The 23,383-nt window shown below is 44.9% G+C and overlaps 1 protein-coding gene across 1 annotated transcript in view; it reads left to right on the top strand.

Annotated features, from left to right (window-relative positions):
- Positions 1-23,383, top strand: part of crb2a (crumbs cell polarity complex component 2a) — a 37,071-nt gene that overhangs the window by 5,869 nt on the left and 7,819 nt on the right. Inside the window, exons 2-9 of the mRNA XM_014143448.2 lie at positions 14,834-15,529; positions 16,666-16,861; positions 18,214-18,353; positions 19,677-19,847; positions 19,994-20,107; positions 20,769-21,737; positions 22,211-22,800; positions 23,199-23,364. Of these exons, the coding sequence (XP_013998923.2) occupies positions 14,834-15,529; positions 16,666-16,861; positions 18,214-18,353; positions 19,677-19,847; positions 19,994-20,107; positions 20,769-21,737; positions 22,211-22,800; positions 23,199-23,364 (3,042 nt within the window). The remainder of the gene's footprint in view (positions 1-14,833; positions 15,530-16,665; positions 16,862-18,213; positions 18,354-19,676; positions 19,848-19,993; positions 20,108-20,768; positions 21,738-22,210; positions 22,801-23,198; positions 23,365-23,383) is intronic.

Genomic DNA, 23,383 nt, shown 5'->3' on the forward strand with positions numbered 1-23,383 from the left:
AAGAGGGGAGAGGAGAAGAGCACAGGAGATTTGAGAGGAGAGGAGTTAAAGAGAAGAAAGGATTGAAGTGGCATTCCACTGAAGATGGCTCCCAAAAAGAACCATGCTTTTTCAAGCTGCCAGGAACCCCAAAGGAGGAACCCAGTTTTCCCTGTTCCCAATTGGCTCTTTTATTCATGCACCTTGCTTGGTAAGAAAGGTAGCGACAGTACACCTTTGCCTACACAACATGTGATATTTCAGTTTTTTATTTTAATACATTTGCAAAAATGTAAAAAACACAGTTTTTGCTTTGTCATTATGGGGTATTGTCAGGGGCGGAAATCCCGGGGGGGACACGACCCCCCCATCCTGGGAAAAATATGATTTGTCCCCCCCAATATATCACTGAAACATAACTATGTAATTTAAATAATATTAATAATACGCAATGAAAGCAATTGTGCTGATTATAGACACTTAATAGCACGTTTTTAAGTTTCAAAAGATTGCGACCCCCCCACCCTTTGCCTCACAATGGTTTGATCCACTGCCAGTTCCTTAGCTTGCTAGGTAACAGAGAGGTCGTATCTACTGTCTGAAAGGCACTCAATGAACGTAACTGACGTGAGGTTAATCCAGTCAATCGCGCACATACACTAGCTGAATATGCAGAGCTAGCGTGCAAATATTAACTATTAAGCTAGCTAGTACCGATTCCATTTATGTGGCGTCGTCAAAGATGGAATCTTTGCTATCGTCAATTTATTCCAAGAACAGCATGCATGTAAGTTAGTGCTTCAAAGTCCCTGTGATAAGGTTAGCGATAAACTGAACAGAACTACACTCTCTTCTACCATTGTTTTAAATATATTTAATGGTCTCGTTGCAAAAGCTAAATTGTCGCAAGGGAACTTTTATTTATATATTTTATTTCACCTTTATTTAACCCGGGTAGCAAAGATTATAGCAAACACCACTGAATTGGTGCTCGCTAGCTTTGTAAATTCAGCTATTGTTAGAAGCCAGCCAATATGAAACAAACGATTAAAATTACAAAAGGTTGCAGCATATGTTGTGTAAATGGTGAACTCATACAGCTGTCAACTCTTGTCACTGCAATCCGTTTCACATTTGCTAGCTACCTTTTAGATCGAAGCCCATATAGAATGATAGAAGATAAGATGATAGAAGCCCATCTCCTACTGTAAATAACCTACATACTGTGTGTGTGTAGCCAACCAGGTAGAAAAATGGCAGAAAAAAGACGGACATCAGAGTATTTTTCAGTACACCAAAACGCAAAGTAAGAACCCTTGTAGCCTAATATCTCAGACTAGTTGATAAAATATTCATAAGAAAGAAGTGAAATGCTAATGGAATGTTTCACAATGATGTCATTAGGCAGAGCAGGCAACAGATGGCACACAGACAGCAGAGTTGGGGACAGATATGCAGGGACAGACTGGCAGAGACAGGGAGTCTCAGGTAAGTTTGTTGAGTCTTTGTTTGGCAACATTATGAAAGGTTCTCAATTTTTTTTACTTGTAAAATAGGAACATAATTGGAAAATGCCATGGATACCCCCACTCTCAACTTAAACTGGTGACAACTAAGATTTGTTAAAGGCAATGGTATTGCTGTTGTGATTAGTTGTGTAGTTTTGGGTACCGGTAGTTAGGAGTACGGCAAACACCTTATTTCTTTGGTTCCTCAATATACATTTACCATATTAAACGTAGGCTGTATGTTACAGCACTACTTTTGGTGTCCCCCTCAGGAATTTCTTGAGAAAATTTTATGTAATTGTCCCCTCCAAAGTTGATATCAGATTTTCGCCCCTGGGTATTGTGTGTAGATTTATCAGGAGAAAAAAACGATTTAATCCATTTTAGAATAAGGCTGTAACGAAACAAAATATGAAAAAAGTAAAGAGGTCTGAATACTTTCCGAATGCACAATAAGTAAGCTATATACAGGGTCAGTTCCAGCATACTTAGTCAATGACTTTCCAGACATCTCAGTACCATAGAGCAGTCCTAGAAAGTCTGCAGAAAGTGCTCATTGACTACCCAGACGGATTAAATTACCAATTGAAATGGGGTTGGGATTAGACACAACTAGAATAGGTTAAGATTACAATTAGGATGATCTCCAGGAGGATTCACATTCGATGCAGGATTGTGACAAATTAAACAGCACATTTCTCAGACTCAGCAACTAACTCTGGGTTTTATTCATTAGAACATATAATAGAAAACGTTTCAAAACATTTTGCAATTGAAAACAAAATATCTTATTTCTACATGGACAAGTCCAAATAGTGCCTCACTGTTTCAGTTATTTTCTTCTGTTTCCTGCCAAATGAACACAATCCTGGTCTGGACTGTCTGGTCGGCCATGACTGACAGCCGAGCCTGGATCATCACCACACACTCTGCTGACCCTCAAGTCCTGTCCTCAAGTCCAGAGTGACTGGCATCCCACGCCCATGGCCAGGTTCCACAGACATAAAAGGCATAGCTACGTTAGATAGGCACCAGAGAAGAGGGAAGGTGGTGACATCACAAGAGTGGACTGTCTTAGCTATGACTTGCCCTCTTTTAGGGAGAGAAGGGGCTGTGGGAAGGATATCGAGTGTGTGTTTGGTAAGGGGATTTGACTGAGAATGTGCTGTGTTTGTGTGTTTGTGTGTGTGTGTGTCCACGAGAGAGCGAGCGAGCTAGAGAGTGCATGCATGCGTGCGGTAGGGGGTTTTGGGCAAAAAAGCTGGAATGGGGAGGGAGAACTGTGTGTGTGTGAGAGAGGGAGATGGAGGGTGGTGTTGAGCAGAAAGGTTAGGACCCTGCAGTCCATCAGAGCTGCTGAGTGGAGAGTGGAGACAGGTGTGGGAGACGGCTGTCAAGTCTGGCCGCCCCAAGAGGAGCCTCCCTTTGAGTGTGTGTGTGTGTGCAGTATCAGGTGCAGCTAAACATGAGTCTGTACCAGTAATCTATAGTGAGTCAGGACCTGTCATCTATAGTGAGTCAGGACCAGTCATCTATAGTGAGGCAGAACCAGCCATCTGTAGTGAGTCAGGACCAGTCATCTGTAGTGAGTCAGTACCAGTCATCTATAGTGAGTCAGTACCAGTCATCTATAGTGAGTCAGGACCAGCATCTATAGTGAGTCAGGACCAGTCATTTATAGTGAGGCAGAATGTGAGTCAGGACTAGTCATCTGTAGTGAGTCAGGACCAGTCATCTATAGTGAGTCAGAACGTGAGTCAGGACCAGTCATCTGTAGTGAGTCAGTACCAGTCATCTATAGTGAGTCAGTACCAGTCATCTATAGTGAGGCAGAATGTGAGTCAGGACTAGTCATCTGTAGTGAGTCAGGACTAGTCATCTGTAGTGAGTCAGGACCAGTCATCTATAGTGAGTCAGAACCAGTTATCTATAGTGAGTCAGAACGTGAGTCAGGACCAGTTATCTATAGTAAGTCAGGACCTGTCATCTATAGTGAGTCAGAACCAGTCATCTATAGTGAGTCAGAACCAGTCATCTATAGTGAGTCTGTACCAGCCATCTACAGTGAGTCAGGACCATTTATTTATAGTAAGTTCGGACCAATCATCTATAGTGAGTCAGGACCAGTCATCTATAGTGAGTCAGGACCAGCCATCTAAAGTGAGTCTGTACCAGTCATCTATAGTGAGTCAGGACCAGCCATCTATAGTGAGTCAGGACCAGCCATCTATAGTGAGTCAGGACCAGCCATCTATAGTGAGTCAGGACCAGCCATCTATAGTGAGTCAGGACCAGCCATCTATATAGTGAGTCAGGACCAGCCATCTATATAGTGAGTCAGGACCAGCCATCTATAGTGAGTCAGGACCAGCCATCTATAGTGAGTCAGGACCAGCCATCTATAGTGAGTCAGGACCAGCCATCTATAGTGAGTCAGGACCAGCCATCTACAGTGAGTCAGGACCATTTATTTCTAGTAAGTTTGGACCAATCATCTATAGTGAGTCTGTACCAGTCATCTATATTGAGTCTGTACCAGTCATCTAAAGCAGGGCTGCCCAACCCTCTTCCTGGAGATCCACAGTCCTGTGGGTTTTCAGTCCAACCCAAATTTAACACACTTGATTCTACTAATTAGCTGCTCAACAAGACCTTAACTAGCTGAATCAGATATGCTAAATTAGGGTTGGACTGAAAACCTGCAGGACAGTAGATCTCTAGGAAGAGGGTTGGGCAGCCCTGATCTATAGTGAGTCAGAACCAGTCATCTATAATGAGTCAGTACCAGCCGTCTAAAGTGAGTCAGTACCAGCCATCTATAGTGAGTCAGTACCAGCCATCTATAGTGAGTCAGTACCAGCCATCTATAGTGAGTCAGGACGAGTCATCTAAAGTGAGTCAGAACCAGTCGTCTATAATAGTCAGTACCAGCCGTCTATAGTGAGTCAGTACCAGCCATCTATAGTGAGTCAGTACCAGCCATCTATAGTGAGTCAGGACCAGTCATCTATAGTGAGTCAGGACCAGCCATCTATAGTGAGTCTGGACCAGTCATTTATTGTGAGTCAGTACCAGTCATCTATAGTGAGTCAAAATGTGAGTCAGGACCAGTCATCTATAGTAAGTCAGGACCTGTATTCTATAGTGAGTCTGTACCAGTCATCTATAGTGAGTCAGAACCAGTCATCTATAGTGAGTCAGGACCTGTCATCTATAGTGAGTCAGGACCAGTCATCTATAGTGAGTCAGGACCAGACATCTATAGTGAGTCTGTACCAGTTATAGACAGTGAGTCAGAACCAGTCATCTATAGTGAGTCAGGACCAGCCATCTATAGTGAGTCAGAACCAGTCATCTATAGTGAGTCAGTACCAGTCATCTATAGTGAGTCAGAACCAGTCATCTACAGTGAGTCAGAATGTGAGTCAGGACCAGCCATCTATAGTAAGTCAGGACCTGTATTCTATAGTGAGTCTGTACCGGTCATCTACAGTGAGTCAGAACCAGTCATCTATATTGAGTCAGGACCTGTCATCTATAGTAAGTCAGGACCAGTCATTTATTGTGTGTTTGTACCAGTCATATACAGTGAGCCAGAACCAGTCATCTATAGTGAGTCAGGACCAGTCATTTATAGTGAGTCAGGACCATTCATTTATAGTAAGTTCAGACCAGTCATCTATAGTGAGTCAGTACCAGCCATCTACAGTGAGTCAGGACCATTTATTTATAGTAAGTTCGGACCAATCATCTATATTGAGTCTGTACCAGTCATCTAAAGCAGGGCTGCCCAACCCTCTTCCTGGAGATCCACAGTCCTGTGGGTTTTCAGTCCAACCCAAATTTAACACAGCTGATTCTACTAATTAGCTGCTCAACAAGACCTTAACTAGCTGAATCAGATATGCTAAATTAGGGTTGGACTGAAAACCTGCAGGACAGTAGATCTCTAGGAAGAGGGTTGGGCAGCCCTGATCTATAGTGAGTCAGAACCAGTCATCTATAATGAGTCAGTACCAGCCGTCTATAATGAGTCAGTACCAGCCATCTATAGTGAGTCAGTACCAGCCATCTATAGTGAGTCAGTACCAGCCATCTATAGTGAGTCAGGACGAGTCATCTAAAGTGAGTCAGAACCAGTCGTCTATAATAGTCAGTACCAGCCGTCTATAGTGAGTCAGTACCAGCCATCTATAGTGAGTCAGTACCAGCCATCTATAGTGAGTCAGGACCAGTCATCTATAGTGAGTCAGGACCAGCCATCTATAGTGAGTCTGGACCAGTCATTTATTGTGAGTCAGTACCAGTCATCTATAGTGAGTCAAAATGTGAGTCAGGACCAGTCATCTATAGTAAGTCAGGACCTGTATTCTATAGTGAGTCTGTACCAGTCATCTATAGTGAGTCAGAACCAGTCATCTATAGTGAGTCAGGACCTGTCATCTATAGTGAGTCAGGACCAGTCATCTATAGTGAGTCAGGACCAGACATCTATAGTGAGTCTGTACCAGTTATAGACAGTGAGTCAGAACCAGTCATCTATAGTGAGTCAGGACCAGCCATCTATAGTGAGTCAGAACCAGTCATCTATAGTGAGTCAGTACCAGTCATCTATAGTGAGTCAGAACCAGTCATCTACAGTGAGTCAGAATGTGAGTCAGGACCAGCCATCTATAGTAAGTCAGGACCTGTATTCTATAGTGAGTCTGTACCGGTCATCTACAGTGAGTCAGAACCAGTCATCTATATTGAGTCAGGACCTGTCATCTATAGTAAGTCAGGACCAGTCATTTATTGTGTGTTTGTACCAGTCATATACAGTGAGCCAGAACCAGTCATCTATAGTGAGTCAGGACCAGTCATTTATAGTGAGTCAGGACCATTCATTTATAGTAAGTTCAGACCAGTCATCTATAGTGAGTCAGTACCAGCCATCTACAGTGAGTCAGGACCATTCATTTATAGTAAGTTCGGACCAGTCATCTATAGTGAGTCAGGACCAGCCATCTACAGTGAGTCAGGACCATTTATTTATAGTAAGTTCGGACCAATCATCTATAGTGAGTCTGTACCAGTCATCTAAAGCAGGGCTGCCCAACCCTCTTCCTGGAGATCCACAGTCCTGTGGGTTTTCAGTCCAACCCAAATTTAACACAGCTGATTCTACTAATTAGCTGCTCAACAAGACCTTAACTAGCTGAATCAGATATGCTAAATTAGGGTTGGACTGAAAACCTGCAGGACAGTAGATCTCTAGGAAGAGGGTTGGGCAGCCCTGATCTATAGTGAGTCAGAACCAGTCATCTATAATGAGTCAGTACCAGCCGTCTATAATGAGTCAGTACCAGCCATCTATAGTGAGTCAGTACCAGCCATCTATAGTGAGTCAGTACCAACCATCTATAGTGAGTCAGTACCAGCCATCTATAGTGAGTCAGGACGAATCATCTAAAGTGAGTCAGAACCAGTCGTCTATAATGAGCCAGTACCAGCTGTCTTTAGTGAGTCAGTACCAGCCATCTATAGTGAGTCAGGACCAGTCATTTATAGTGAGTCTGAATGTGAGTCAGGACCAGTCATCTATAGTAAGTCAGGACCTGTATTCTATAGTGAGTCTGTACCAGTCATCTATAGTGAGTCAGAACCAGTCATCTATAGTAAGTCAGGACCTGTTATCTATAGTGAGTCAGGACCAGTCATCTACAGTCAGTCAGGACCAGTCATCTATAGTGAGTCAGGACCTGTCATCTATAGTAAGTCAGGACCAGTCATTTATAGTGTGTTTGTACCAGTCATATACAGTGAGTCAGAACCAGTCATCTATAGTGAGTCAGGACCAGTCATTTATAGTGAGTCAGGACCATTCATTTATAGTAAGTTCGGACCAGTCATCTATAGTGAGTCAGTACCAGCCATCTACAGTGAGTCAGGACCATTTATTTATAGTAAGTTCGGACCAATCATCTATAGTGAGTCTGTACCAGTCATCTATATTGAGTCTGTACCAGTCATCTAAAGCAGGGCTGCCCAACCCTCTTCCTGGAGATCTACAGTCCTGTGGGTTTTCAGTCCAACCCAAATTTAACACAGCTGATTCTACTAATTAGCTGCTCAACAAGACCTTAACTAGCTGAATCAGATATGCTAAATTAGGGTTGGACTGAAAACCTGCAGGACAGTAGATCTCTAGGAAGAGGGTTGGGCAGCCCTGATCTATAGTGAGTCAGAACCAGTCATCTATAATGAGTCAGTACCAGCCGTCTATAATGAGTCAGTACCAGCCATCTATAGTGAGTCAGTACCAGCCATCTATAGTGAGTCAGTACCAGCCATCTATAGTGAGTCAGGACGAATCATCTAAAGTGAGTCAGAACCAGTCGTCTATAATGAGCCAGTACCAGCTGTCTTTAGTGAGCCAGTACCAGCCATCTATAGTGAGTCAGGACCAGTCATTTATAGTGAGTCTGAATGTGAGTCAGGACCAGTCATCTATAGTAAGTCAGGACCTGTATTCTATAGTGAGTCTGTACCAGTCATCTATAGTGAGTCAGAACCAGTCATCTATAGTGAGTCAGAACCAGTCATCTATAGTGAGTCAGAACCAGTCATCTATAGTGAGTCAGGACCTGTTATCTATAGTGAGTCAGGACCAGTCATCTATAGTGAGTCAGGACCAGTCATCTATAGTGAGTCAGGACCTGTCATCTATAGTAAGTCAGGACCTGTTATCTATAGTGAGTCAGGACCAGTCATCTACAGTCAGTCAGGACCAGTCATCTACAGTCAGTCAGGACCAGTCATCTATATTGAGTCAGGACCAGTCATCTATATTGAGTCAGGACCAGTCATCTATATTGAGTCAGTACAAGAACACAGACACACACAAAAACTAAATTAAGTATATTTAAGCCAATCAGTGCACTACACTTGCTACAAATTTTAACCAGAAATGAAACTACAGATTGTGCCTTTCATCCCTGGTTTTATTTGAATCTGTGGATTACTTCCTTTGTTTGCCTTCATGGACCAGTGGATTCTATTTTAGTAAGTTCGGTGAAAAGTCAAAGTCCGGGGCTCAAATCACAGTCAACACTTTAGTATACTTTTGTGTCTGTCTACCTGGCTCAAATACTGTATGTGTGTTTATGTGTGCATACAGCGCAAGTATGACTGGTGTATGAGTGTGTGCGTTTTGAGGATATTTATTTGTCTACATACTTACGTAGAGGTAGAGTGTGTGTACATGCATAGTACTTGAAGTTGTGAGTACAAGTTTATACCTGTGTACATGCATAGTATTTGAAGTTGTGAGAATAAGTATATACCTGTGTGCATGCACAGTAGTTTAAGTTTTGAGAATATGTATATACCTGTGTACATGCATAGTACTTAAAGTTGTGAGAATACGTAACCTGTGTACATGCATAGTACTTGAAGTTGTGAGTACACATACAGTATATACCTGTGTACATGCGTAAGTGTGGGTATATGTGGGCATTGTTATGTAATGTGTATGTAGAACATGTGTGTGTGAAGTGAGAAGTGAGAAGTGAGAACATGCAGAGAGCCTCTCAGTGGTAATCTGCTCAGGTATCCTGCTATCAGGAGCTTAGAGGAGCAAGGGGATTGGCCGAAGTCAGTCGGGAGAGATTAAGACCAGAGAAACGCTCTCAAGGTCAGAAAGGCTATCTGACCTGCCTCTAAGGAGAGTTGAAGAGGGTGGAGTGGAAAAAAGGGTAACACTTTAAAAGGGGGGTATGTCAGGGTTGTCTACTCAGCCCGTTCTCATTTCTGGATAATTTATTTCCACATTTCAGTCATTTATTTTATGCCCGGTACAGCTTCAATGCTCACTGGGAGGCTAAGCCCATTTCTGGTTCACTCCAGGCTAAATTGAGGGGGCTGACAATATTATAATACGTACAATATTGATACTGATTCACAGAGCATACTCTAAACAAATGATATGTTCCTACCCATGTAGAGGGCCATATTCTTATTGTTCGAGATAAGATTTAACATTAAATAACAGGTACATGAGATGTAAGATGTTAATATCATGTGCATTTGATGAAAAGGTGCATGGGGCATGGATGCCCAGGGTAACATTCATCATCAATCTCAGGGTCTTCCTTTCCGGTTCTGGAGAGCCCTGATTGAACTGATCATTTTGAACCAGGTGTTATAGCACTGGGCTGGGAGGAAACAGAACACACGGTGTGGCTCTCCCAGGTCCCGAAGAGAACAGTGTTCAATCTTATCACAATCCTCCATTATACAGCTCTAATTACCCAGTCAGTGTGACTATCATCATTATCGCAATTAGTGCTTTGAGCATAATGCATGAAAAAATGTCTTAATTGTGCACCACAGAATCTTAATTGTTTTGGTTCCAAACTTCTGAAATAAAAAACGAATGACCTAAATTCCTTCTCATGGGCATAGAGAGGTGTGATCTTTTCTGTGCAACGAAGTCCAACTTCGGGACCTTTTTTCTTTCTTTACCATGGTACTTTTCACCTCAACGGGAGACTACGGACTAAGTCTACAAGTTTTTATACTCCGCCTGCTCTCTAAAGGGATTTGCCATGCAGCTAAAACCCGCCAGAAGCCCCACTGTAATCCTCTGAGTTCCTACAAACACACAGCAAGCTCCATGCACCTTTAAAACTGAAATGAGATGTGACAACCTGCCTTCTGGTGAGCCAGCAAAGTGTTCCTCCATGAGTGGGCCACAGCATGAGGTGAGGGGAGAGTGAGGTTAAACAGCTTGGCTTTACCCTCCATCTTTCTTACCCCATTACCCTCCATCTTTCTTACCACCCCCACCTTTACCCTCCATCTTTCTTACCCCATCACTGCTACCACCCTATCCCAGCATCCCTCACTGACAGGAGAGTTGGAGGAGGTCGCTGGCCCTCCCTAAGCCCCCTGCATAACTTTTAGGGCTGCCATGGCAACCCTACTCCGAGTTTTGGGGGGAGTCATGTGTTTGCCAGTCCCTTTCCCGGATTCGGGGTTGGGCACACACACATGCACGCGCAATAAAGGAATTCCTGGCTGCTTTCCGGTATCCAAGGGTCGCAAGTGGCAGGTGTGTATGAATGAGTGTGTGTGGCTGTTCGAGACAGTTGAATGAATGAAAAACACAATAGCCTGCAGAGACCCCAGGAAGCACCCTGAGGCTTCTCTTTGAGTCTCGTTAGAACCTTTTAGACACTGTTCAGCATACTGCCTGCACACACTGAACTTGCTTGCTATTGAGCTATCTTCTTTTGTAGATGTCTCTCTGCTTCAGATCAAGCCATAAGCTCTGGCTGTTGTGACAGAGTGTTCAACTAGCTGACAAGCTGATCAAGGGATTTCTCTTGCCCTGAAAGTAACACTCTGACTTTGATTAGATGACCTCACAATGTGAGACTTTATCATGGACTTCATCACATTGAGGTTCCATTGTCAAATGAGGTTTGTATTTCAGAAAACATACTATGGATAACCTGTTCCCCTATGTTATGGTGTCTAAGTTATGGATTCCCATACTGCTAGGTCAGGGAACAGAACTTTCAATAATCACAGACAGAACTTCAGGAACAGAACTTGCTCCAATCACAGACAAAAACTCTTTCCAAAGTGATTACATCACCACTCTGATGTTTTTGCAAACAGCCTCTAGCTGTGTTTACACAGTCAGCCCAATTCTGATATTTTTTGCCAGTAATTGGTCTTTTGACCAATCAGATCAGATCTTTGCCAATAATCGGGCAATTCATCAGAATTGGCCTGCCTGTGTAAGCGTATCCTTAGTTGTCAGTCCTTGCCAAACAATCTGTTAGTATCAGATCCACCCTAACCTAACATAGCAGGCGTTTCGCTCTTTCTGGTCCTGTTGGTGGAGGTTATTTTCTGCACTGTTCAACCAATCCAGTAAATGTGGAGGAGGAGTTAAGATGACGTGTCACCTTGTTAACGTCCAAAAGTGGAATTTGCGTCACAGGCTCTCTTTCCATTTCCCCTGAAAACCGGATGCATCTGGTTGTTACCGAACCTGCTGAGGGTGGGGCCACCCTAACTGATACACAGGGTGCACCTAGATATACCTAGACTGATGGACATTTTGGCAAAGCCATCATGGTGACTTAGTTTCAGTAGGATGAGTCTAAGGCATGGTGATCATATTCCAAAGTGACTCTTTCCGCTCCATGTGTTTCTGAATAGCTGCTTCTAATACCTTGTTTTCAATACGGTGGAAGAAATTGAATAACTGAATAACAACTGACGGGCACTACCTAACTAACTGCCTTTACTTGATTTCTGAAAAAAACTGGAAGAACTTATTCCCATTTCTCTTTTCTTTGGTTAATCACGAGTGTCGCCCTTACGCTGTGGGTGTTCCCTGAGCGCCTAAGTTTGGCTCAGAGGGGTGTGATGAAGGGGTCAGTGGTCGTCGCAGACGGTCGCCGTTTTCACACACGTGGTCAGGGAGTTGATGTCAACTCCAAATGAGGGGCCCTGTGGTCATGGCAGGGAACAGGGCCTGTATTCATAAAGTGTCCCAGAGTAGGAATGATGATCAGGTCCTCCCTGTCCCATATGATCAAAAAGATGGGCAAAACTGATCCTAGATCAGTGCTCCTACACTAAGATGCCCAGGGCTCTCTCTGTGTCTGATGCTGTCCGTCAGTCTGTACCGGTGACAGTGACAGGTCCAGGGGTGTTAAGAGCTTATGTCCAAGGCCATCTGTCAGACACAGCTATAAGACGACCGACGGTGGAAAGCGTTTCCAACCGTACTCCTAGCCAAACGTTGTCGGATTTGTCTACCTATGTCCCTACATGTCTCTGTCCCAAAGGAAAACCTGGCCAACATCACTAATGCTGTGTGTGAGAGACGAGGTCAATCTCTTGGACCATGTGCCACACCACCAGTGTCTGCAACATTCCTCCCTCCCTCACCCTACCCCCATCCCTCCTTCTCTCCCTCTCTCTCTCTACTCCCTTCATCGTTAATATCTTCCGCTCCAATGAGAATTTGGGAACAGAACACTGATCAAAGTGTGGGGGATGGATGTGAGGGTGGATTTGGGATGGTGGGGTGGATGGTGGTGGGAGTTAGTTTGGGATGGTGGGGTGGACATTAGAGGTGGGGGATGGGGGTCTGTTCAATCTGTGGAATGTGGACTGATTCCACACTGGGCTCACACAATTGGCCGGTGCAGGGAGATAGCGGATGCACAGAAAATCCCCCCTCCTCCTCCCAAAAGCGTCCTGCTCTATTCAGTTCACAGGCGGTTGGTGGCACCTTAATTGGGGAGGATGGGTAGTTGTAATGGCTGGAGCGGAATTAGTGGAATGTTATCAAATACATCAAACACCAGCCATTATTATGATCCGTCTTCCCCTCCTGTGGTTCAGCTCTACAGAGGGCACCGGGTCTGGCTAGAGAGGGCTCGAGCACAATACATTCAGTGTTGCAGAATTGTTTTTTAACCCATTTTCTATGAAAAACATGACTGTCATAAAGTTTGAGTCGGTTAAGTTACTCACTGCCATAGTTGAGTTTTGATAGTGATTGTGATCATAAAAGTATATTTAAACTGTTTGTATCCATGTGGTAATTACATGATCCGTGAAAAAACATCAACGGTCAATGACATGTGCTTCGTAACAAACTGCATGTGCAAATTAACATAATTTACTTTGTAGTAAACATGGATTAGAATCAATTGAGTCAGAGCTCCCTGACACACTTCCTGAGAGGAAATGTGAGCGCTGAAGTGTTAAATGAGAGAGAGGTGCTATGGGATCAGGTTGTGCCAAGCTAACGACCTGGAGAAGTTAACCTAGCGTGCTAACTCGTAGTTATCCACCCCATAAACCCCACCTGTCGAGTGGACACTTGATAGTCTGCAGACCATGCATCTGATCTGCATCTTATCTGCTCTACCTTCAAGGGTTCGTGTCTGGAATTCCGTCAAGACACTTCTCCGCTCCCTGGAATCCCATGTATGCCTTTGCCCAGAGCATTGGTCTCTACTAAAAAGTTCCTTGGGGAAACTTTTGTTTTAGCTTTACCATAACAATTACTAAACAAACAAGGCCAATGTTAGCTAGATGACACTCTCTCTTTTTTTCCTTGCTCAGTTGAGAGTCCTCTGGATTCTAGGCCTACAAGCTACGAGGGAAAATATTTTCAGACTTTTTGTGTTTAAAAAAAAATTGTTGTGTTCTAGGGGTGGTCATCGCTCCCTTTGGGAGTGACAGGAAAGATTAGGACTTGAGACACCCCAGATGCCCATTGTTAACAATCTGTCAATGAGCACTAAACTAGCTACGCAAAACAAAGCCAACGGAAAAATACTTTGTAGTGCACAGAGGGTTTCTTAGCTTTAGATGGGGATTTAACAGTGGGCGTCTACTGCGAAAGAGGCCATGAACTCTACAGTTGCTCCAGGACTCTCTCCTACACGATTTGTCCTTTCGAATTAAGGGAGGAGAAGATAAAAGGAAATGTCAGGGTGAATACACATATCAGGATTAGCACAGAGGGACCTACTAACTTTGGCCATGGTTCACTAAGTTGGCACTGCTATTTGTCCACCATCTAACCAGGTGGCTAATGTTAGAGACACTCAAATGCTAAATAGTAATACATTATAAGTGTTTATGAGATGTTGTTGACAAAATTATTGTACTTCAGTTTTTTTCAAATGATGTTATGTGCTTCTTGATTAGGTACAAACATCTAGCAGAGGAAGCCTTTTGCATCACTAAGTTTGATTGTGCTCTTGTTTACATTTACATTTTACATTTTAGTCATTTAGCAGACGCTCTTATCCAGAGCGACTTACAGTAGAGTGCATACATTTTATTACATTTTAGCAGCACTGGGGTGAGACGTTTTACAGTTGCTGAACAGCCCCAAAGAAACACAACCAAAATACCTCCAACTATGAACTTCTAGCAGAGTAGTGCAGTAGACTATCAATGTTTACAACTTCATAACATTTTTTGCCAATGTTTTTGTGTCAGAACCAATAGCCTACAAATCTGGACCAAAGCTGGTTGTGAATCGGCTTAGAATGGCACTGAACAAAACAACATTGTGCAAGCACAGGGCTCACACGGTGTAGATTTCTGGGAGACATTCAGAGGTGTACCGGCGTCACCCACATAGGATGATGTCATAGAAATATGGCATAAGTCCATTAAAATCACATTAAACAACAACCCACTTTTCCCTCCAAAAAATGTAAAGGACTCTCTTGTGTGAACACACCAAATGTGACTGTATTAGGGTAAACTGTCCATTTTGCACAACAATAAGCCTCTCCTTTTCTTCTCCTCAGGGATATTCTGCACGGCGACCAGTGACAAGTGCTTGTCAGAGCCCTGCCAGAATGGCGCAACCTGCGTGGACACCATGGACGACTATGCGTGCCTCTGCCCCCCTCGCAATGAGGTCCGCTACATGGGCAAAGACTGCGACGAACTCTACGACGCCTGCTCCTTCGCCCCCTGCTCAGACTGCACCAGCACCCCTGGCACGTCCGAGTACCACTGTGTCTGCCCCGAAGGATTTACTGGGGACAACTGCACTGAGGAAGTGGACGAGTGCCATAGCAACCCTTGCTCTGAGCCCCACACAGAGTGCATCGACCAGGTCAACAGTTACTTCTGCCGATGTCCACCCGGCTACGGAGGAGAGGACTGTGAAGAGCGGGTGACCGACTGCATCGACGAGCCATGTCTGAACAATGGGACTTGTATACTGTTACAGGAGGGGTTTGATTGTCACTGTGCACTGGGGTTTGACGGGGAGCACTGTGAAGAGGACGTGGACGAGTGTGCATCCCATCCTTGCCAGAACGGCGCTATCTGCATGGACGGCGTGGCCGAGTTTCACTGTTTCTGTGTGCCAGGCTTCCAGGGTTACAACTGCGAGATTGACATCAATGAGTGCGCCTCGCGGCCCTGCGAGAATAATGGGACCTGTATCAATGAGAAGGACCGATACAAATGCCAGTGCCTCGTAGGGTTTACAGGTAAGTTGTTCCGCCTTTTCACCGCTCACTCCTCTGCCCACAGGAGTGTTGTGTTTGTACTCAGTCAGTCTCAAATTAAGTGTAATTTTCCAACCATTTTCGTACCCCTATATCAGCCACAACTCACTGTCTCTCACCTAACATTTCCTCCAGTGTGGAGGGATATCTGATGCTCTGCTTTTTAATGTTTCTGGACATAATGTATCCGCAAGATTTAGGTATCTCATATTAGTACTTCATTCACCATGCCAGAATGTTTTCACATTAAAGCTGACATCATCATTAACAACAGGACGATTTCCTATTAACCAATGAGGGCGTGCGTGCGTGCCACAAAGAACAGTGCAAACTGTGCAGAGACAATTATGAGGCTTGGCAGAGATGAATAATTATGCTAATCTTGTCTTGCTGTTGTCATCTTACTAACTGCACCTTTAAGTGTACGTTTTGTTCTTGATAAACAGAGAACTATAAGCATTTTAAGTACAGAGAGTAAGATGTTGGATTCAGGTCTCTAGTCTTATCTTCAGCTTGGCCCCTGTGGATATTGGCCCCTGTGGATATTGGCCCCTGTGGATAGGTCTCCCGCTGAGTGAGAGAAAACACTCCACAACTTGTACACTTCATTTCTTACACTCCTTTCTTTTCTCAGCAGGTCTGGACTGTGTCTAAGGGCTTCATGCTTATCTCTAATGGGGTGGGAAGAGTCAGCACTAATGCATTCCTTTGTCAGCATATCAGTGACGATGGAGAATTTCAAGGAAAGGGTTGAGACGGGCAACTGAGGCATTTTTACATTATCACTTGAGCTATCTAGAGGCATCAACAAGCAGATTCCATGCTACTTACTATTTATAGCTAGAGAAGCAAACACCAGAGTACAAATAGGCTTCTCTGGTATTTACAATTCACTATTTATTTAGCTTATGTTTCTTTCTTTCATTATTGTCATAAGAGCAGAGAGGATCTATGGACAAGTTGACTTGATGTAGATACAATGGTGCAGTCTGTGGAAGATATGTCCCCCTCCTAGTACATGATGTACAGTTCCTCACCGACTCCCACTCGGAGATGGTTTGTTTCTCATTCATCACATTCTCGGATTCTTTCGCTCCTTTTTCCTCTACCTCTCACAGGAGTGAATTGTGAGGTGGAGATAGATGAGTGCGAGTCCAACCCGTGCCGCAACGGAGCCACCTGCCATGACCTCCTTGGTCTGTACTCCTGTGAGTGTCTGCCTGGGTTCGAGGGCACAGACTGCGAGGTGGACATTGACGAGTGTGCCAGCAATCCCTGCCTAAATGGGGCCATCTGTCGGGACAAGGTGGACAGGTAACTAACTGCCCAAGGCTTTTAGGATTGCCCCACCAGACAGACACAAATCCTGTCCTTAAATTACTTTGGGGCCTGACTGCCGTTTGGTGAGCTTAAGCCCCTCACATTGAGACAGGGCATTATTGGTATTTATTAAGGATCCCCATTAGTTCCTGCCAAGGCAGCAGCTACTCTTCCTGGGGTTTATTATGGATCCCCATTAGTTCCTGCCAAGGCCGCAGCTACTCTTCCTGGGGTTTATTATGGATCCCCATTAGTTCCTGCCAAGGCCGCAGCTACTCTTCCTGGGGTTTATTATGGATCCCCATTAGTTCCTGCCAAGGCAGCAGCTACTCTTCCTGGGGTTTATTATGGATCCCCATTAGTTCCTGCCAAGGCAGCAGCTACTCTTCCTGGGGTTTATTATGGATCCCCATTAGTTCCTGCCAAGGCAGCAGCTACTCTTCCTGGGGTTTATTATGGATCCCCATTAGTTCCTGCCAAGGCAGCAGCTACTCTTCCTGGGGTTTATTATGGATCCCCATTTGTTCCTGCTAAGGCAGCAGCTACTCTTCCTGGGGTCCATCAACATTAAGGCAGTTATATACAATTAAAAATATTACATGACATCACATTTCACAACACATTAAGTGTCTGCCCTCAGGCCACTACTCTACTACCACATATTATCTACAATACAAAATCCATGTGTGTATAGTGTGTCTTATCATGTGTACGTGTGTGTAGTGTGTCTTATCATGTGTATGTGTGTGTAGTGTGTCTTATCATGTGTACGCGTGTGTAGTGTGTCTTATCATGTGTATGTGTGTGTAGTGTGTCTTATCATGTGTATGTGTGTGTAGTGTGTCTTATCATGTGTATGTGTGTGTAGTGTGTCTTATGTGTATGTGTGTGTAATGTGTCTTATCATGTGTATGTGTGTGTAGTGTGTCTTATGTGTGTGTAGTGTGTCTTATCATGTGTATGTGTGTGTAGTGTGTCTTATCATGTGTATGTCTGTGTAGTGTGTCTTATCATGTGTATGTGTGTGTAGTGTGTCTTATCATGTGTATGTGTGTGTAGAGTGTGTCTTATCATGTGTATGTGTGTGTAGAGTGTGTCTTATCATGTGTATGTGTGTGTAGTGTGTCTTATGTGTATGTGTGTGTAGTGTGTCTTATCATGTGTATGTGTGTGTAGAGTGTGTCTTATCATGTGTATGTGTGTGTAGTGTGTCTTATCATGTGTATGTGTAAGCTTTATCTCGATCATCCATCTGTTACATTTTTGCATTCATTTGTATTCGGCCTATATGCTTTGTTGAATGTCTATGTAGCGATTGCAACTGACCCAGACTTCCTTTCCTACAGCTACGAGTGTGACTGTGAGGACACAGGCTTCCTTGGTGAACACTGTGAGGAGGATATCCCTGAGTGTGCATCTGACCCGTGTCAGCACGGCGCCACCTGCCTGGAGGGAGTCAAAGAGTATACCTGTCTCTGCTGGCCTGGTATGTGCATCTTACCATTACCCACCACATTTGCAGAAATGTTGTCAAAAAGGGTTAAAAAGACAAACACTGAAATTATATGGTGCTGTGGTTGTCCATGTCTGGAGTAGGTACAGTTGTTCATGTCTGGAGTAGGTACAGTTGTCCATGTCTGGAGTAGGTACAGTTGTTCATGTCTGGAGTAGGTACAGTTGTTCATGTCTGGAGTAGGTACAGTTGTTCATGTCTGGAGTAGGTTCAGTTGTCCATGTCTGGAGTAGGTACAGTTGTCCATGTCTGGAGTAGGTACAGTTGTTCATGTCTGGAGTAGGTACAGTTGTTCATGTCTGGAGTAGGTACAGTTGTTCATGTCTGGAGTAGGTACAGTTGTTCATGTCTGGAGTAGGTACAGTTGTTCATGTCTGGAGTAGGTACAGTTGTTCATGTCTGGAGTAGGTACAGTTGTTCATGTCTGGAGTAGGTTCAGTTGTTCATGTCTGGAGTAGGTTCAGTTGTTCATGTCTGGAGTAGGTACAGTTGTTCATGTCTGGAGTAGGTTCAGTTGTTCATGTCTGGAGTAGGTTCAGTTGTTCATGTCTGGAGTAGGTACAGTTGTTCATGTCTGGAGTAGGTACAGTTGTTCATGTCTGGAGTAGGTACAGTTGTTCATGTCTGGAGTAGGTACAGTTGTTCATGTCTGGAGTAGGTACAGTTGTTCATGTCTGGAGTAGGTTCAGTTGTTCATGTCTGGAGTAGGTACAGTTGTTCATGTCTGGAGTAGGTACAGTTGTTCATGTCTGGAGTAGGTACAGTTGTTCATGTCTGGAGTAGGTACAGTTGTTCATGTCTGGAGTAGGTACAGTTGTTCATGTCTGGAGTAGGTACAGTTGTTCATGTCTGGAGTAGGTTCAGTTGTTCATGTCTGGAGTAGGTACAGTTGTTCATGTCTGGAGTAGGTACAGTTGTTCATGTCTGGAGTAGGTTCAGTTGTTCATGTCTGGAGTAGGTACAGTTGTTCATGTCTGGAGTAGGTACAATTGTTCATGTCTGGAGTAGGTACAGTTGTTCATGTCTGGAGTAGGTACAGTTGTTCATGTCTGGAGTAGGTTCAGTTGTTCATGTCTGGAGTAGGTTCAGTTGTTCATGTCTGGAGTAGGTACAGTTGTTCATGTCTGGAGTAGGTTCAGTTGTTCATGTCTGGAGTAGGTTCAGTTGTTCATGCTGTCAGACGACTGGAGAGTGAAAGAGGGTGGTGTCATAATGGTCTAATAGTAGTGCAGTTTGTTTAGGCTTTGAGTGAACAGTACTTCATACAGTGTATTTCCATGTCATTGGTTATACTAGGTTATGAGGGGGAGAACTGTGAGATGGACATCGATGAGTGTGCTGAGCAGCCATGTGAAAACGACGGCGAGTGTTTCGAGCGTTCCGACACATCCCACTGGGAGATGGACTGGGAGTTCAGGTTCGCCGACGCTGCCGGATACCTGTGCCAATGTCAACCCGGCTTCGCAGGTGAGACGCAGTCCAATGAAAGGAGAGGGTTTTTATTAATGTTGAACAGGAGCAAATTTAAAGTTGGTTACTTTTTTGAATTGTTTTGGCCATTTCACACAGACAAAAAATAAGGCTGTTGGTGTTGTTTCTTTGTCCCTTTCCAGGAGAGAACTGTTCTGTGAACATTGATGAGTGTGAGTCTGAACCCTGCCAGAATAGAGGCTCTTGTGAGGATCAGGTGAATGGCTACACCTGTTTATGTCCGGAAGGATTTATGGGTAAGGTTTTCAAAAACTCTGTATACTTCTGTACATCATTACAGCAGGACAGTATTATCTACACTGACTGTACAAAACACTAGGAACACCTGCTCTTTCCATGACATAACTTTCTCCTGGACTCACCTGGTCAGTCTATGATCCCTTATTTGATGTCACTTGTTAAATCCACTTCAATCAGTGTAGATGAAGGGGAGGAGACAGGTTAAAGAAGGATTGTAAAGCCTTGAGACAATTGAGACATGGATTGTGTATGTGTACCATTCAGAGGGTGAATGAGCAAGACAAAAGATTGAACTGCCTTATGGTAGTAGGTGCCAGGCGCACCGTTGTTTTGTGAAGAACTGTAACGCTACTGGGTTTTTCACGCTCAACAGTTTCCAATTGTCCACCACCCAAAGGACACAACTGTGGGAAGCATTGGAGTCAACATGGGCCAACATCCCTGTGAAATGCTTTCGACACCATCCATGCCCAACGAATTGAGTCTGTTTTGAGGGCAAAAGAGGGGGACTCAATATTAGGAAGATGTTCTTAATGTTTTGTACACTCAGTGTATATCCTTGTGCTGTTTTTATCATATCAGAAGAATGGACTGATCTGTAGATTCAATTCTAGGTAGATCAATCTTCAAAAGTCTGACTGAAATAGTGCATTGCAGGGGAAATTTGCGAAATCAATATTGATGAGTGCGAGAGCCAGCCGTGTCTGAACGGGGCATGGTGCGAGGACGGCGTGGCCAGCTACACCTGCCACTGTCCTGAGGCTGAGCCTGACAAGCTGCCCTGGGGTGGCCACCACTGCGACATCCAGCTCCTGGGCTGCATGGATCAAGAATGCCAGAATGGCGCCACCTGCCACCCGTGGCTGGAAGAGGAAGAGCATGGCCACACCTGCCTCTGCCCCCACGGCTTCTACGGCGAGCTCTGCTCCACCCCCACCACCTTCTCATTCTCCAGTCCGGGCTTCGTCCTCATCATGGTCACCCAGGAAGTGGAAGAGAGGAGGAGACGGAGGCATGCCGAGCACCACCACCACGGGAAGGGAGTCCGGCTACGCTTTCGCACCACCTTGCCCGACATGGTGCTCTTCTACCGTGGCAATGCCGACAGCCACCTCCTGCTGGAGATTGTGGGTGGAGGTCTTCGCGCCAAGGCCTTCTCAGAGGACGCCGAGCTGGAGGTTACATTCTCTGGGCTGGTCAGCGACGGAGACTGGCACGACGCTGACGTGTACGTGAACGAAGAGGAAGGGCTGGTTTTTAACCTGAAAGGTCCAGGATGCGACAGCGAAGGGTGCACGGTGAAGGATGGTGGTCCCAACGGGCCACACTTCGTTCCCTCTGAGGCGTTTGGTTACGTCTACGTGGGCGGTGCCCCCAGAGAGTTGCTGGAGCACACGAAGAGTGGCCACGGGTTTGTGGGGTGTGTGGAGGACCTGCTGATCGACTTCAAGGACATCCTGCCCCAGAACCTTCCAGAGGAGCAGGCCAATGAGATGGAGCTAGGCTGTAGCAAGACAGATTGGTGCGAACCTGACCCCTGCTCCGGTCAAGGCCACTGTGTGGACCTGTGGATCAGCCACCGCTGCAACTGCTACCGGCCCTACCACGGTCACAGCTGCTCCGAAGGTAAGCAACATTTACCTTCCAACAATGTATCTGCTAATACAGTCTTCTGAGAAAGACATTAATTTAGAAAATTCCATCCAGACCGTTTTCTAATTAATCTCATTCGCAATTCCAAGTGCTCTAGCTCACTTCATTAAAGTAATTTTTCTAAGATATTTGTATTCACTTTTTGATTAGTAATTTGCCCTAAGGTTTGGTTACAATTTATTTGGATTGCCCGGATAGTCCAACGGTAGATGCTTTACAGATGGTCATACTATCAACAAACTATCTGTTGACAACCAACTGCTTGCTAAGGTTAAGGTTAGGGTTAGGATAAGGATTTAGGGCTAGGGTTAGTAGATAGTAAGTACAAATGTTACTGACTATCCAAATAAAGTGTTACCTAATGTCTTTCTATGGCCAGGCCAGGTACACATGGTTTATTCCTCTGGTTCAAGTTTGTATTTATTTCCTTTTATCTGTTCTGATAGAGTTCCCCTCCTGGACATACAGCCATGAGGAAACTGTGAGCTACAGTGCCTATGACATTGGCACTGATCACGGTGCCAACTTCAGCGTCTCCTTCTTCCTGCGGTCTCTGAAGCCCGACGGCCTGCTCTTCCAGCTGAGGCGACCCGGAGAGGACGGAGAAGAGGGCGAGGCCTACTTTAATGTTTACCTGGGCATGGGGAGAGTCCTGGTCAGCTCCGTCCCCGAAAGCCACCCACTGACGGCACCCGTCGTCGTGACCACCGGCAAGAAGCAACTTGTACACGTCGAGGTCCAGTATGGACGGGTGTTCTTCCAGCACGCCGGCCTGCGCTACGGAATAGGTGAGGTTCCCGAGGTGGAGGTGCACAGTGGGGACCTGGCCTACGTAGGGGGTCTCCCCAGGGAGGGGGAAAACTCTGAGGCCTGGGGGGGACACTTCAAGGGCTGCCTGCAGGACCTGCGCCTGGACGGAGCGCATCTGGACGTGGATGCATGGAACAGCACGCTAAATAACTCAGAGGGAGAGGTCTACTTCCCCGCCGATGCTGAGAATGTAGAGCCGGGCTGTATTAGCGACAACACCTGCCAGGTAGGACTGACTACACTCATACCAGGACCCCTATTGTAATAACGTGTAATAATATTGTATTAACCGGAAGCGTGCCGTGGTATGAGACAACTGACACATGACTATTATTTATTGAACTGCACTGTTGGTTAAGGGCTTGTAAGTAAGCATTTCACAGTAAGGTATACCTGTTGTACTCTGCACGTGACAAAAACAATTTGATTTGATCAACAGAGGGAAGTACTACAGACATGAGGGGTAGGATGTAAATGTGACATGTCAACTGTATCAAAATTCAGATTAACTTGAAATAGAAGGACATTGTCAGTAATGAATGAGGACAACTCAGTGACTTGTGACTGGACTAAAATTGACTAAATGTTGTTTAAATGTTCACTGAATGTTCTTTTGTTCTGAAGCCGGAGCCATGCCAGAACGGAGGAGACTGCACCATCACCTGGAACGGCTTTGCATGTTCTTGTCCTGTGGCTTTCACTGGGAAGACCTGTGAGACGCGTGTGTGGTGTGTCAGCGACCCGTGTGTCAATGGTGGACATTGTGTGGACCTGACCGATGGATATGAGTGTGAGGAAATATTAAACTA

The sequence above is a fragment of the Salmo salar genome, chromosome ssa01 (genome assembly GCF_905237065.1).
Source record: "Salmo salar chromosome ssa01, Ssal_v3.1, whole genome shotgun sequence".
In the NCBI taxonomy this organism is placed as follows: domain Eukaryota; kingdom Metazoa; phylum Chordata; class Actinopteri; order Salmoniformes; family Salmonidae; genus Salmo; species Salmo salar.